This window comes from Ooceraea biroi, chromosome 12, assembly GCF_003672135.1.
Source record: "Ooceraea biroi isolate clonal line C1 chromosome 12, Obir_v5.4, whole genome shotgun sequence".
Classification (NCBI taxonomy): Eukaryota; Metazoa; Arthropoda; class Insecta; order Hymenoptera; family Formicidae; genus Ooceraea; species Ooceraea biroi.
In genome coordinates this window covers 8,657,019-8,673,645 of record NC_039517.1, presented here as the reverse complement: position 1 = coordinate 8,673,645, position 16,627 = coordinate 8,657,019, and the positions used below count along the sequence as shown (strand labels likewise).

General features: G+C 40.0%; 1 protein-coding gene and 1 long non-coding RNA gene across 4 annotated transcripts in view; one reads left to right on the top strand and one right to left on the bottom strand.

Annotated features, from left to right (window-relative positions):
- LOC105284285 (high affinity cAMP-specific and IBMX-insensitive 3',5'-cyclic phosphodiesterase 8) overlaps window positions 1-16,627 on the bottom strand; it is a 22,640-nt gene extending 6,013 nt beyond the window's left edge. The window contains exons 1-17 of one of the 3 annotated variants that reach the window (XM_011347659.3): window positions 13,994-15,270; window positions 13,637-13,817; window positions 11,141-11,236; window positions 8,298-8,389; window positions 4,184-4,243; window positions 3,908-4,098; window positions 3,581-3,640; window positions 3,425-3,491; window positions 3,160-3,327; window positions 2,767-2,981; window positions 2,336-2,490; window positions 1,719-1,852; window positions 1,523-1,630; window positions 1,190-1,392; window positions 729-1,007; window positions 331-457; window positions 115-252 (exon numbers count right to left, since the gene is read on the bottom strand). In XM_011347659.3, the coding sequence (XP_011345961.1) occupies window positions 115-252; window positions 331-457; window positions 729-1,007; window positions 1,190-1,392; window positions 1,523-1,630; window positions 1,719-1,852; window positions 2,336-2,490; window positions 2,767-2,981; window positions 3,160-3,327; window positions 3,425-3,491; window positions 3,581-3,640; window positions 3,908-4,098; window positions 4,184-4,243; window positions 8,298-8,389; window positions 11,141-11,236; window positions 13,637-13,733 (2,190 nt within the window). In that variant the 5' untranslated portion in view covers window positions 13,734-13,817; window positions 13,994-15,270. The other 2 variants (XM_011347656.3, XM_026974171.1) reach the window with 2 other exon arrangements.
- Window positions 2,497-3,537, top strand: LOC113563083. Its single transcript, XR_003407311.1, has 2 exons — window positions 2,497-2,692; window positions 3,417-3,537. It is a non-coding gene; the product is annotated as an uncharacterized LOC113563083 (long non-coding RNA).

Genomic DNA, 16,627 nt, shown 5'->3' with positions numbered 1-16,627 from the left:
CATGATAGTGTGCTGCAATCACGAAGTGCATTCACAGTGATTAAAATTAAATAAAATTAATATAAGATAGAGATGTTGGCTATTTTCATGCACGAAAATAATAATAGACACTACCTCTTGATTCTCGCCGATTCTCGCGCTGCACACATTCATGAACTTCGCCAAGTGCTCAAAGTGTTTCGTCATTTCGGTCGCAAGAATCATGTCAATGATATTTTGTCGCAACATTTTGTATGTGTCTCGCTCCAGATTCTAAAACAAGTATTTACGCTTTCAGATTATTCGATATGCTAGCCTTCAGCGACACAAAACGCTTAAAGAGAAACTTACCTTAAAGATATTCACACTATCATCGGATAACGATAATTTAAACGTCAAAGCTGCATGATGCGATTCGAGAACCGACAGGTCATTGTACAATATGGCCAAACGATTGTTGGCGTTGCAAAGGAATTGACTAGAAAAGATTTAATTTTAAGATTTGATTATTAATATAATATTCAATACCGAATTTATAGAATTTTTAATTAATAATGTAATGTTAATTAAATGTTTTGCAGAAGAGATATTGATTCCGAGTAAATGGAAGAATATATTGTTGAAGGACTCTTAATAATTTTGCAATAATTTATGTAAATTAAGATATAATAAACGTGACGGAAAATATTGCAGAACCATTTTCTTGGAGAATTGCCTATTCAGTTTTTGATATCGAATGGCTATTTTACCTGGATCGTCCAGGATGATCGATATCGTGCGCAGCTGCGGCGACCAACGCGGCAACCTCGTCTAAGGGCTCCAAAATTTCCTTGAGTCTCTTCGACTGCATGAATTTTGCGGTGGCTTGCAACACATCAGCGGCATGCGTCGAATTATGATAGCTATTATCCGCGTTGTAATTGTGCTCGATAATGGCCAACCAGTTCTGCACAGTTCTCTCGTCGCAGTTTAATTTAGCGGGCACTCGGAACAGGTTCATAATCGCGAGACCCAGGAAAACGAGTGGCCTGTAAAATCCAAATTATGACAAAGATGCAACAAAGATTATGACAAATCATTATTTGAAAACAATTTTCTACAACAGTATATAAAATGTCTGGAGGATGAAGAAATACTTTGTATTGAGTACACTACTCACATGGAGAACAATGATTCATTCGAATTGATAAGTACGAAATTCGCGACCCACCTTCTCTCCGTGAGCACTTCGAGTTTAAATATCTGAAAGTCCCAGTCGAGACTCTTCTCTAGGATTTCCGCGATCTCCTGCGGCGCGTGGAAACTCGTTATCTGCATACGCGAGTTGTTCGTGCCCGTGATGGCTTTTATGGTGGCCAGTCTTGCAGAATCCGACGACGATCTTCTAGAATCCCACGCAGACATACGCGGGGACTGTCAATCAAGAACGAAAAATGTGAGACATCAGGATGGACATGAGAGAAATTTTTGAGCGCACGGATTCTTTCGCTGTTGCAACATTTTTGCCGAAAGGCAGGATAAGGAAATCCAGGAAAATTCTTACGGCGAGCAATGCGCCAACGAGATCCTGCGTGACCGGATCGCTGTACATCGCCCTATCTTCTTTAAGATGTGGCACGTAGAGCTCCGTCGTCTTCAAAATATCGATCGCCTGAAAAACGTAGATGGTTCTCGCGATGTAATATACTTAATTGCACGGACGTGACGATAAAAGCATCTCGGTTAATCACAGGACGTACTTTATCGATCTGCGCTGCCGTTTCCGGATTAGTCGTATCCGTGACCGCATTCGAGAGCAGCGTGATGACTTTCGTGATGGGTGCTTCCAGCTGCAGGCTGTGCAGTTTCTGCAAACTGGACCGCCTACGGCCTGCTGTAAAAACGCGATCGCATTTAGGACCGCCTTGAGAGAACGATTTGGATCATATGGTGAGTTAAGTGCGTGGAAACGATTGTAGAAGTATATCCGTGATACCGGTTAACAGCACAGCCGCAGAAACACGAAACTCTCGATAAAGCTCTCGCGTTATCCGGTATCTACGACAGGTGTTCCAGTTCTGCGCTATTAAATTTCTTCAGTGTGTTTACGACAACGATACGTAGCCGCCTATATACCGGCCGGACGATAAGTCCCTTTTTTTCTTTTTCAGCGTAAAAATACTAACGTGTCACACAAAGTGCATCGTAAAATTGCCGATGACCTAATTCGTACCTTTAAATACGCTCAGCCTTACATCGAAGAGGATATTGATAAATCGAGACGATAATCGGTATCGAACGACTCTTATAATTATCGCTGATACCGCCGATTGATGTTAACGATGTTGCTGGATGAATTTATGGAAAAGTGGCTCACCTTCGCTTATGCCAGATCTGTCTGAGGATTTCCGCGCGCTTGACAATATACTCGTTCTTTGCGGAGGATGCAACGGGCTGCTGATCGGGCTTATTGGCGCCGAATTTTCCGACAGATACGTAGTGTCGTACACGTATATGTAATGAGTTGGTTTTCTGCGGACAAGTAATAATTCATGAGATCAATAATGAATGAGTAATAGAGAAGCAAGTAGTATATCTTAATTAAATAATAATGGAGTATTAAGATATAATTTTTTTCAATTCTTATTGAACAATTTAAGGAATATTATCGAAACGAAATTCAACATTCAATAGTGAAATTTGAGGAAAGGAAGGAGATATTAATTTGGACAACGTAAGTAATTAATTTCTAAATAACGAAATACGTTTCACTACATCTTTAAAAATGCGAATCAATGGAGAACGTACTTTAGCATAGTGCAGAACGGGATCACCCTGCAATTGATCGTGATCATTTGATTATTTTTCCTCTTGCAGTTCATGTTTCCTTCGAATTCTCGGCCTTTACTCAATTGCTGCTCCATAAGCGTGAAATTTTCGTAGTAGACTATGTCCGAGAGATTTCTCCCCATCATTTCCTCTACCTTATATCCTAACAATTTTTCGCTGACTTTATTTAGAAACTAAAAATAATGCGAAAGTACAGTCTACAGACAGATATTTATATACAGCAAAGCAAATCTCGGACAAATTAGATAATGCATCGCAATAAAACGCGCAATCGTTTTCATTTTTCGTCTGAAGGTATAGAGAAAAGCTGCAGAATGTATAGAATAAATTGCAATTCATTATTCGTGATACCTGTACAATGTTCTTATCGTTGGTCACGTGCACCATATCGCGACACTTGTCAAGTGCCAAATACAATGCATGCGCTGCTGCAAGTTGAGTCTTCGGCAACAACGAGCTAGTATATATTCCTACCAATTCGTTTATTAGTATACCTTCGTGCGAACATTCTATCAAAGCCTGAAACACAAGTGAAATTAAATGAAAATCCGTGCAGAAAATGTATCTACGATTTTTACTCATGTGTTTCTAAAATTGAGATTTTCTAGGTGCTCACTCTGGTAAAGCCTGTTTCTAATAAGTTTAGCGCCACGATGTGATCTTTCTCGTCGATCATGAAGTATCTAGAAGACATGCAAGAGATGGATTGAAATCGGAGCACAAATTAAACGCAAAGTGCGAATTATAACACGGAATAAATTGCAAGACTTACGATTTCTTCACGAGCGCTATAATGACGGAACTGTGGTAAACTGGACTTGACCTGATCATTCTGAAATTTAACATTTTTATGAGATTTCTAAATAGAATCAAAAGAAAGGTGTGTATATAATCTCAACTGACAGGAGTGATGAAACAATTTCTCGAGCAGTAGATTTATCTTACGCTTAAATAATAATTTTATATAAGCGAAAATTTTAAATTGCTTGTATACCAATTATCTTAACACAAAGTTATATATATCTTGTCATTATACTTTTGCGTAACTGTTTATATATTGCTTATACATTCATCACATTCTATTTAAAGTCTGCCATACCTACAAATAGCATCGGCTTCATCCGCCCGCTGTCCCCTATGATCGATAATCACTAATTCGTGAGCGCGATTTTGGAAAAGCTCGATCGCTTTCTCCGCGTCTTTCGCCACCGATACGCTCCAGCCCAATCGTCTCGCGGCAGTAGCGAGTATGTCCATTTGCTGGTCATCTTTGTTAAAGACTAACAATATCTGCACAGTGGAAAAAATCGCACAATTTAATAAAGAAATATAAATACGAAATGAGTCAAAAAATTGAATTTCTTTCAATACTTGCCTTCACGATACTAGGAACGGTGGTAGTCAATAAATAAGTGTCGAGATCTTGGGGTCCCTTCTGTGAACAAAGAACCATTGGTGAAGGTAGATAATACAGTTATGGTGAGTTGTAAATAATGGAAGAGTTTGATCGGTTTTCTCGCCATAGCTTGCGTGCTGAATAACGATTTTATTCGATCGAATTTAATCGGAATATTAATATGAATGCATTGATATATTGGTATATGAATACATACTACTTTCTCGTCACCTAAATGCGCTTCTAATATGGAAATTTTCGTGCGGCGACGCGCACGCGGACTCTTTTTCGTGGACTCTCGAAATGTAACGTGATCTTTCATTTGTAACAAATTAATAATCAGATCGCACTATTCCAACCTGCTCGTACGCTAATTATATTAATAAAACAATAGTCGAATTATGAAATTTAGCGACTGCGTATTACACGTGTATGTACATACTTCACGACGATACAGACTGATCTTGAAGTAGGTAACTAATCGCTATGGATTATTTCGTAAGAGTGTATAATATTTATAATATTTTCTTCTGCAACCTGAAGAATATCCTAGGTATCGAGAAATAGATCCGAGGAATTAATATAAAAATTAATATTAATATATGTATATGTACAAGTTCTGTTAAGAACACGGCGATCGCCGTGAAACTCGTACCCTAATACGCGTCATTAGCTGCGGACTGAGTTCGGCCACTTGCATCCGATTTCTGGTGCAACATTTATTTCGCATACGTCCGCAGGCACCGAGGATGCTACTGAACCACGTTGGTTCCTCCTTATGAACATTGCTGTCATCGGTCGCACCGCAGACATAGAGCACCGGTAGAGTCTGTTGCCTATTCATTTCTCGATCGACGCAACGGCGATACAAGGCAAAGTGTCAAGTGCATAGATAGACGACACACCAGGCTGCGCATTGGCAGCCTGTCGGTTGTTGTGAGCATTTATTTGCGACGTTCGTAATTTGCGGATTAGCATTCCGGATTCAAAGATGCAACCTTGATTTTCCCGTGCCGATCAGCCGATATCTTCGCATTTTAGCAATAATACTTTATCAAACTAACACGGGAATATCGCGGAATGATATTGCTACGTTTGAAGACGATCGTCGCGATACTGATCGTCGATCGACTGATAGTTGAGATCGTTCGCTCGATATATCAGAAGCCGTCTATCTGCGATAAAGCGTCTGCGTGTCAGCACACTAGCTTTCCTATATTGATAGTGCATTTTGCAAAGCGACTGGATAAAAACTGCACTCTACGGAAAAAGCGTTTATATAAATAAGCGATATCGCATTTTTTTTACCATGCGCTTCAAATAACATACATGTATAGAGCGCGCGCCTGGCAAATAATATGTTTCTCGGTATAGCATGTTAGATGTATCTTCGTGTTATCTCACTAAAGAAAAAGAGAGGAAGAGTTCACAATTCTATTATCTTTTTAGATTTCTAATGTGTATCTTTAGCAGTATAGAAAGCTGAATTATAATCTGATTTTAGACATTTGGTTTAAACATTATTTCTCTGCTAATTTATATTTCTAAAAAATTTGCTTGACTTGCGAAAATATCAAAACTTTGTTATTAGATATATTACTACAATTGTACGATTACGTGGTGATCTACAAGTACAGAAATTCACTTGCGTGTTGCATATTGCTTCTAGATAGTATCGTGATCAAATGTAATCTTCGAAATCAGAAAAAGAAACTTTACAGTTAATTCAAGGTATCATGTTCGGTCGAGAATTTTTTGTGCTTCAAGCAAACTCTAACAAAAAGAGAAGTCGCTAGAACAAATGATGCTTCAGACTCATATTCGCCCTTTTTTAATTGCTGAATAAAGGTAAAACACAGGGAGGATAAAAAAGTTCGTCTCTTTCGTAGGAAAAGTTTTACGAGCGAGGAAAAAGTCTGGCGATATAGAGTCCGCGTTATCGATTTGCCGCAAGTCATAGCAAAATACTAATCATCCTCTCTGTGAAAATGAATCAATCTGTGACAATCAATGAGCGAATAAATAATCTTAATAAAAAGGAAAGAAAAATAAAAGAAGACTATTTATTCAAATATTGCAGAGAGACAAAGGAAGAGAGAAAAAGAAAGAAGAAGAGGATAGGAAGATAATTAAACAGGCGCGAAAATTACAATGCTTTCCTTCAACAGGTTGTTTCACAAATCGCTTGTTTGCGTCAATTCGACCTTTTGACTTGGGAAAACACCGTCACTTTTGATCTATCGCATGAAAGTTCGTGGCAACTTTCGATAATGCGATCGGAATAATTACCGTGCGTGACAGCTTCGACAACTTTGTCATACCACCGAGAACTATCGTTCGCGGCTACAGAGCATATAAGCGAACGCATTCGGGGAACGATTAACGAAGGGGAGCGCCATGGAAGAAAAATAGGGGAGCACGAACACATCTCCAAACTTTTGCTTAACTAGATTCTTCTCTCGCATGCTCAGATGGACTATAGCTCATGCAATTACACAGAAAGAAAATCATTGAAGCCCTTATCGCTTCGGTCGAAAATCAGGGAGCTTTATCGCATGGGGTGGCTTTACACTTGGCGGGCGCGTTCGCCGAACGCCTGGCGCCCGATCGATTGATTCTCCGCTTCAACTTTTTCCTACACGTACAGACACGTGTAACAAGATCGATTAGCATCTCGTCTTCCTTACCTGACAATCTTAATGGACAACCCAAAATAATTGATAGAATTGATGTGCGTATCCGCATGCTTCAACCGCGGACAGCTCGTCGGTTTCGACTGTCGTTTCTTCGAAGGAACTGACTCGCCTCGTTCAGAGACCGACTATAGACGATTCTATAGACCGTCTATAGTCTATCACGGAGCAGCTCGCGGATCTCTTGACTGGTTGAGGTGAAGCGGCCGAATGAGGGAAATCAGACTTACTGCGATTGCGCACTGCGGATCAATTATTCAGGCGGCGTTTATGCACGCCCGACGACAATGGGCACTCAGCGATTTTCATATTTAATCGGTACGTGAGTACGAGGGATGACAGTCGCGAGACGATCATTTACCCCTTTCGTTACCCCATCCCCGCGCGCGAACTTTACGGTAAACGTCGCGCGAATTATTGAAAAGCGCGTCCACGGTGGAAGGCCGCATCAGCGGTACACAGAAAAACACGCGTATATTTAGAATTATCCGCTTACTGCTTTTATCGAAATTGTTTGAATCAGCTGGGGAGATTGCGAGGAAGAGAGAGTTGCGGGGGTTTCAATGACGGAGCCCTGTGAGAACGGACAGGCCTGACGTGGAAAGCCACCCCTCACGCCAGATTATTCTCCACTTTGTTTTCCTTTTTCTTTTTTTGTTCTCGTAACGACTAAATGTTGCTTGCGAGGGATTTGCAGTTCTCTTTTCGAACTATTTATGCGCGTATTTCCACGTGACTTTTTTCAAGAGCTTTTTTGCACCGGAATATACAATAAACTTACTGATATGCTTCTAGAATAAAAGATTTTTTAGAAAACTGAGCAATTAGCGATACGACGATATTTTACGAACAATAACTTACTTTTAAAAATATAATGTAATTATGAAATGCATAACGCAAAATATCATGTTAATACATTTTCGATTTTAATACAATTTAATTTTGAGTTTTAGACTTTTCTATAATAATCATAAATTTATGATAAAAATAATTCTAACAAAGTATCGACTATTTAAAAAAATTTTATTATTAAATTACTACATAGTATATGTAATAATATCAATGATATCACCGGAAGCTACAAAAAGGAAGACGATCGATACCATGGTACCAGCCTTATCCATATTCAAAAACATGAAATTGAACAATGCTTGTACAATACTTATCTTTGATTACGAATGTGAAAGAGTCTAGATAACAAGCGTGATTACTAGAAACGCGATAACACTCGCCTACGTCATAGGCCGCGTCACCTATCATCAAGTGCATCGTTTTCACTTTGCGTCCTGCTCGCTTGTACGTTCATGAAGATTCGCGAAAACAAATTAAATTAAATTATGATCGTGCGTACCAGAACTAAATCAATATTAAGTACTATAAACGAGATGGGAGTAACTTACGATCAAGTAATCGCCGTTCTCATCGTATGCGCTGTTCCCGAAGGGGTTTTTTTCATCTTTTTCATCAACGATGTCAAACGCATCCGTCTTACCTGGAAGCATCGATAAAGAACCATTGAATATTTGTAAATTTGGTTAAGATCGCGCTCAAAGCACGAGTATAGCTATTCCTTTTTTCCAAATATATAGAGATACTTGGCAACAGGTAGTCCCTGAATGCGATCATAGTTTCATTGTAAGTCCGAGACTTTAGCCGCGTCTGATTCCGCGCAATGGAACGACGCTCCGTTCGAACATAGAAAATGTTCTTTTCACGCTACCAGTCTATCAATTAACATCGTCAATGCATCTATGATCAATGACGGAGCTCGTTGAAGAACACGTTTACCTATTCAACGCGTGTCCCTTGGGGGTTTGTGGGTCACAGTTGCATTTAACCGCAATTAAAAGTCAACTGGATCTAATTGGCAAGATAGATTGATCGTTGCTCCAATTTTTTCGAAAGAAACTCGTCTGCTCGTCGAATGACGTTTATTAGCGCGGCGAGAGAGAAAGAAAAATTGCACGACAAGCGCACGTGCGCTCGCAGTCGCGACTGGACTTAGGATCGATCATTTTACGCACCGAAGAAATGAATTGGAAATAATTCATCTTCCAAGCTGTCCTCGTCCTCGCTTGGGAAGAAATATTCATTCGGCGGCGATGCCATATGAGTTATGCTTTCGGCCTTGCAATCATCAAGTTACACATAGTTACATGATTTCACACTACACGAAACTGTGTTTTCCCAATGTGTCTATTCTCATTACACTGATGACATTATCACATTATCGCTTGTCCACGCAAATTAAATCGTCATGGAACTTTTTCGCCTAAAGGATCACTCAAACGCGCACTGTACAAGACGAATTTCCACCTTCTCTGTGTCTGCGATAAATCTTGATCATTTAAATCTCAAGAGATAGATATAGTACTATACAAAAATATTTATCACAGTTTATTGATAATCAGAAAACGATATATTTTTATTTTTCACTTTACAACATATATTAGATATATAGAAATGTAATAATGTTACTTTTAATAAATTTGTGCACACAGATTGTGCTTGTATTATAGTTCGAAATGTTTTGTAATTCCGTTGCACGTATTGTATTTCAATCCAAGGATTGTAAACATATTTATCTTAATGAAAATAATGTTTAGAAAAATGTTTATTGTATGTCAAGTTGCTAACCGATGATGAAATCTTAATTGATGCAAGTAATCGTTAAAGTCTTATCGATCATTTGAAGTTACATTTAGAGATGCTGAGTCAGTTGTTTAGATTTAAATGAGTCGATCGATTATTGTCGTTCCAAAGATCACAAGATTATTCGAAAATATCTATAATTCCCACTTTTTCAAACAATTCGATATTGTTTTGTAAATACTGTCTTATTGAAGAAATAAGAATTTAAAAATTGCATCAGATGCAGAAACATATCTGTGACAAAGCGAGACACAAAGGTCAGAATCAAGATTACTGAAATCTTCGATAGCACAGTCTTCACAACCTGTAATAATTTCCTTCACGTACAAACGAGTATCAAAAATGATAGTACCAAAATGATATTACCAAAGATTCACATTTTTTTTTCTTTAAATTTATATTTAAGTCAAATCAATCTCTTTATATTGTAATAGTTTTTTCTTCTTATAGCACCGCATCTAAGAATAACGAAGCCGCAATTTGCTCACTCGAATAACACTCGATTTTGTAAAATTTCACTATTTATGATTACACCGAAGTACGATTTCGTCTGTTGGCGATTGAAATCGCGAGCGGATTAAATCAGCGATAAAGATTGGCGTCTACACCAGACGATACGTTGTTTGCGGCCCAAAGACAGCGACTGACCGAGAGCACCGAATCGACCAAGTTAAAATTCTACTCGAGAGTGACTGGCCCCAGAAGTGACGCGATAGCGTCGTCGGGGAGACTGCGATACTGTAGGTCCATTTAGCACAGGCAGAAACACGTACTTCGCCAAACTGCGTTTTTAAAAAATAACATGAAATTCTGAAGTACATGAAAATCAGGGATAAAGATGCGAATCTTTGAAACACGAAAGACAAATTACTTGCTTTTTTCAAATGTATATAGAATTAAAATCAAGATACTTTGTGAATTCTCTGATGTTAATCCTCAATTCTTTTGTAAACATATATGGTGATCGTAGATATATATAGATATTAATGTAGTCGCAAGTTGTTCTAAATTAGGAAGAGAAGCTAATCAGTCTGAGTACAGGACGTTGTATGTAATAGTAATGTAATTTGGATAATCGTCTGTCTTATAATTCATAACTTCTTCAGCGTCTAAACAGTTATATGGTGATATAACTATATGGCGAATATAATTACAATGTTTCGGACAGGATGAGAATCCGTACGTCGCGACAGATATTTAAATAAATTCATTGTTTCGATTATCCGATCTGATAAGATAAAAATCCAAGCAACCGGTAACTTGCTTACGCGTCAACAGCGCGAAAATATATCGATAGATGCTGTCGATATTCATTAAGTTCGCACGGGAGTCATGTTCAGTGATTTCGATCGAATGGGAACATACGCAGTAAAATTTAATTTCATTAATTAATTCCGGGACACAGGAAAATACGCGCGCGTATGCGTTAACGATAAAACGATGAGATACAAATATCATTATCATAAAATGGTATAACATAAAAAAATCGATCGTAGTCTTTTAGATTATGTAGAATAATTATGCAAAAAGTGACGCACTCTACGCTCGACGTATGAAATAGTTTTATATAATGAAATTTATTATAACTAACATTGCGCTACTCTGTAATGGTCCTCTTCGGCGACAAAATGGATCTCGTTGAATGCGGGATACAGATTGTCTTGGGCCATGTCGACTTCTGTTATATCTGCAAATAATATCTACGTGTAAATAGATAGCTATCGCTGTAGTAAACTACGAGCAAGTAGTTTCTTAAAATATTCAATAAATTTTCTCGGTAAAGTGCCTGACCTGCAGGTATGTGAAGACTTGATAAAAATGTTGCGCAACAATGTCTGCGCCCGATGATGATTGTATTATTAATAACAGTAAATTATCGATATCCGCGAGTCGAATGCATCTATGCTCGTGCGCGGGCGGCTGTGTGGAATATTTATTTTTTAAGCTATCGCGTCTGCTTCACGGCGTTGGCGCACGTAAAGGGAACGGAGATGGACCGACTCTTGAGTTTACGTAATCTCCGCATCCAACATGCACGATAGCTCACGACATTGGCTGCAGTTATGCGACTTAAATAATGCCCATTAAACCTCAGCTGTTTTTATGCGAATTACCATTCATAGAAAGATGATGTTTGTTGCAGAAGATAAGTGCCATTGTCATTAACACGTTCACTGCGTCTTTTTCTCGGCTTTTTTCCAGAGACAAAGGCACGTTTTATAATATCTAACGACGAAAGTGAGTCAAGAGCTCTGCAATCATAGAAATAACTCTCGTAATATCGAAGGAAAAATTATTACAAATAAAGAATTCATCAGAGAACGTTATTTCCTTCTAGGACAAATAAGAGAGAAGCAGAATTGGGAGAAAGGAAGTTTTCAAAGATTTAGGTCGAGGGATCGTTGTGACGACAATTCGGAGCCGCACGGAATTAAAAGTAGATCCAGAACTAGAAGTAGAGGAGAAGTAGAGCTACGAGGGTCCTTGTGTGAGCACGTGGAGAACAATTAGTTTTGTCCTAGAATCGATCCTTGGAAGCGAAATGTTATACGACTCCGGGGCGGCGCGCAGCGTTGTGCGGACTTCTAAATCGAAAAACTAGAAACGTGGCGTGCGCTGGGAGTTGTTGACTGGATCATTCGTGTGTCTGATTAATTCGCGTCTCGAACGATGACTCCAACCAGCAACTCACGCATGGCGTGGTCAGTCGTAGACTAGGTCAAGGAGAATGACTGTTACTTGGGGTCCCATCTCCCCGCCATTCCCTTCGGCTTCATGAAAGGTACGCATCCGTCACGTGAACGCGTGGTAATGCTCCGAGCTGATCGTAATTCGACTTTCGTTAATCGACATTGCGGCTTGAACACCACACAGGAATATCCCATTTCATCACGACGAAATCTCGTTTAATTTTAGAAATGTCCAGGTGACGATATTTTATGTGATAATGTAGCGACTGGTTTTTTTATTACTTGTTTTTTCTTACATTCTACATCCTGATCGTCAATTCGATAAAATAATCATATGTATGGTAGATGAAACTACTTTATGCGAATCTTGCAAGTCACTCTAGGATAATAATAAAACATCAATAAAATTGCGAATTATATTTAATGGATATAATATGAATGCAAATAATAGCACTGAAATAAAAAATTATAATATTCTGAGTGACATTTTATATCATATTTTGCATCGAAATTTGCAATATTTTGCAATTTGCATCGAAAGTTTTAAAAATACGATTTTATTATTACATCGACTGAAATGCGAAAGTGCATGTAAATATAATAATTAAATCAGTGCCGATTAAATCGGCGAAAGTGATTATTTGAAAAGTGAATTCTCCCTCAACAGGCGTAACATGCTACTTTCCACAATCGTAAGCGGGTTACAGAGTAAACTGTAAGATCGTAATTGCCCAGAATTCGACCTTCGAGAGAAAATTGCTATGCTTTGACGTTTGACGTTCTCCAGTCGCGTATCGCGTGTGCCCAGGGACCGAATATGCGCGAGCTTGAGATAGCGCAGCCACAGAGGAAGACATTTAAATTTTACGTCAAGAATGTTTAGACAGAGACTGGTATTACACTACTGTGTATTACAGCACTGTTCCCGTTTACAATACTTAATACGGAATGTAGCGATAATTGACGAACTATACAGTGTCATACATTATACGCTCTATATCATCTGCTAAAATTACATATATCGTACAAATGTTATTTATTGTTATTCGTAAAATAAAAACGATAAGATACGATCCTCAGTCCTCTCTCTTTTCTTTTAAAAATAATGTCCAGAAAGATGGAGCAAGATAAAATTTACAATATTTTGTAAATTTACGATCGCACGTAATATACGGAATGAACTATTGAGACTAGCAATCGTATCTACTTTCACACCATATTGAAGGCGAAAATTGCGTTGCATCGGGACACGAGCATCTTCGCAAATCTACTCTTATTTGTGTATGTTCTTAGACTTGAATCTCGAAGGTTTAATACGACAATTTTCTTGGAGAAACTCGAGACAATGGGACTAAAAGTGCGCCAGGAGGAAAGAAGGAAGAAAGGAAGCAACGTACCGCTCATAACAAGAGAACTCCTAGTCCCCGACGATACGCTCCTCTCCTGCTCGACTTCATTCTTCACGCACTTAAATATGCTGGTCTTGCATCCCATCTTTAAGACGAGTTCTCACTTCGCCGAATATCTCCTCGACGTTTCGCGCATCTTCGGAAACTTCAAAGAGCATCCGGCCGATTTCTGAGGAGCATTGATGACAGCCGCGACAAAGGGGTATCGTTAGGTTAATTTCTTTTCTTTTTTTTTAAACGGCCGAGAGAAGCAAAGCTGTTTATCGCGCGTGGGATTTGGGGAAATGGGATTGCAAGAAGAGTCTTGGGACCTCTGCAAACTTAATGAGCGAAGCGTATACTTACCAGGCAGATATGCGCGCTCATGCTTGCACGACGTTAATTCGCTTATCCCGAGACCGGAGAGAACAATCCTCTGCGCACTGATGTCGCGTGAACCAAACATTGATCGAGCGGAAACGCGCGGTGCTTTACGTTAATTAACGTGCATGAGAGGATCGCGTTAGGGAAGTCGACTTTAATCACTTTGATATGGCGCGTCGAGTCGCTCGAGTCGAGTCACTCGGCCAAACATGTGCCAGTAAAGTAACGTCAGCCGGGACCTTTTTCAGTCACTAGAATCTCACTTACAGGCCGATTAATCGAGGTCTGCCGGTGCGAAGTGTCATCATCGTCATTAATCGCCCGTTAAAAACAAGATTGGTGCGCTCGCTCGGCGAGCGTGGCATCGCAAAAATCATGAAAATTCCGCAGCCGTTTGACGATTAATACGGCATTGAACGCGCATCAAGACCGCGCGAGGAGGCGGAGGAGGTTTCTCGCATATGCGGGGTCATGCGTCAGCATGCAGTTTTCCCAGTTCGCTCTTTATCTTATCTTCCGCCGAAAGTGTCTACATGTAACTCAAAAGTTTCGCTGCGCATCTCAAATAGCCGTATCGCGGAGGCAGATCACGATCCGAGGATCGTGCGCAATTCCGAGACGTTCTGCGCCAGATAGCCGTTCATGTAATTCGCCCGATTACGCGATGTTTGGGCATCAAGCAGACAAAGTGTTGTGTGCATAATTATCGAAGGCATTGTTTTCATAGTGATGCAACTCTACAATTCCTATATCGTGAGACTCCCAAGTTAGAGGGGCACAAAGAGAAACGCTTGGAGCTAAAGATCTTGAAAAAAATAAAAGAAAATATATACGCTCATTTAATCAAGAGATTAATATTCAACAGATCCGTATTAATTTTCCAAAAGTCCCCGTCTGAATGTTCATTCCTCATAAAAGCTCGTTACGCGAGCGAACAAATGCTACCATAATTGAAGATAACGTCTCTATTTCATTTTATGTAAAGAGAGCTATTTTAACTCTGTGCGATCTGAAATATCGTCACTTTCATTTGGAACGTGTCCGAGTCACGATCCAAGATCAGCCTGGGACGTCACGGCGGGACGGCAAGTACACTGCACACGACGATCTGACGATGCATTCGACGCGATAGATAAATAGATTCGATACGCTACGGGAGAGAGAAAAATGGCCCCGCAAAGCTCGTCGATGAGGGCGAGCAAAGCCGTTAATTGCCTTCGGAAGTAAACAGCGATAACAAGCGGAAGTTTGATGATCGTACGTACATTTATCGATCGCGTCTGTCGATCGTAGGCGATCCAGATGCGCCTTCGCACTGGAAGACCCTCGCCTCGCGCTGCTGCGGATATAAGTAGATACGGAACTCTCGGTCAGACATGTTTCCGCGCGAGCTCCCGGCCCATTTGCATACTCGATGTCGACGTGATTCGGCGGCCGACGTGCAACGTAACCGAACATGAAAGCGAGAATCCCTCGTTGGGACGAGCACTTTCGCGGGAACACCACGGGATGAAACGGCACTGGGGCGACGACGACGACGACGACGATTTCACTGGCACGAACAAGTCGCACGAGGTGTGAGCACTACATTGTTAAGCGACTCGCGCGGCGCTCCACGCGCGAGGTGCACGCGCGAGGATTTTAATCAAGTCGGAATGTAGGCAGCGCGCCAGAGAGTGGCCTCAAGCTCACTGGCACTAAATTGCACGATTTCCCCCGAGGACGGCCACAGAGAACGTATTCGCGTTCTGCGTGTCCCGTTTGCTCAAAGTTCTCTTAAACGTCTCCCGCGCGTCAGTCGGCGCGATTTTCTATTTGAAAAGATGCGCGCGTGTACATTTAAGTAGCATTTAAATTGGGGAGATTAGTATACGGAAAGATCCACGAGTGTTCGAGCGTGACGACGGGGGATCTCGAGCTCGGTATAACACGCTCGAGCAAGAGAGGAGATTAGCGGAGGGAGAGGGACGAGAGGTAGAATTTGCGAGTGGCAAATACAACGGGCCAGGGAATTATCACTGTAAATTTAATCGCGAACACAGTCGCCGTCTTACAAGGCGACTGTTTAGGGCCGTTTTAGAATTTCCGTGACGTAAGTTATCTCTGCGCCGTGCGCTTATCGTGCGTACGTACGTATCTCCGTCTTTCGCTTCTTATCCGTGATTTTTTCACGCGGTACCGTATCGTAACGCGTGCCTCCAGTTCGTGCGCACAGCTCGGGACGCGCTGATGCACAAGTGCACATCCGTAAAAACCTTCGCTTCAGATTGCCCCGCGTGTAATAACGGTTGTATAATGTAATATAGGTTACACCATTTTCATGTATGATACAATATTTCTAATGCATTTTGATACATGTGCTTTAAGCAGACAAATTTTTACTTTTTCTCTTTACGGGTATATTAATATTTGAAATCTTCTTTTATATTTTTCAGTATTTAAAATAAATATTTAAATCCACTTAATGCACGAATGTAAAAAATTTTTGATATAAATGGTCATAAGCTTTAATAATTGCTCGTTTTATCCTTCTTATGATCTTTAATGCTCCATTTTTAATATCTCTCTTGCATGTGTGTTTATATTATAGAATAAAATGTTCTCGATATATTAATA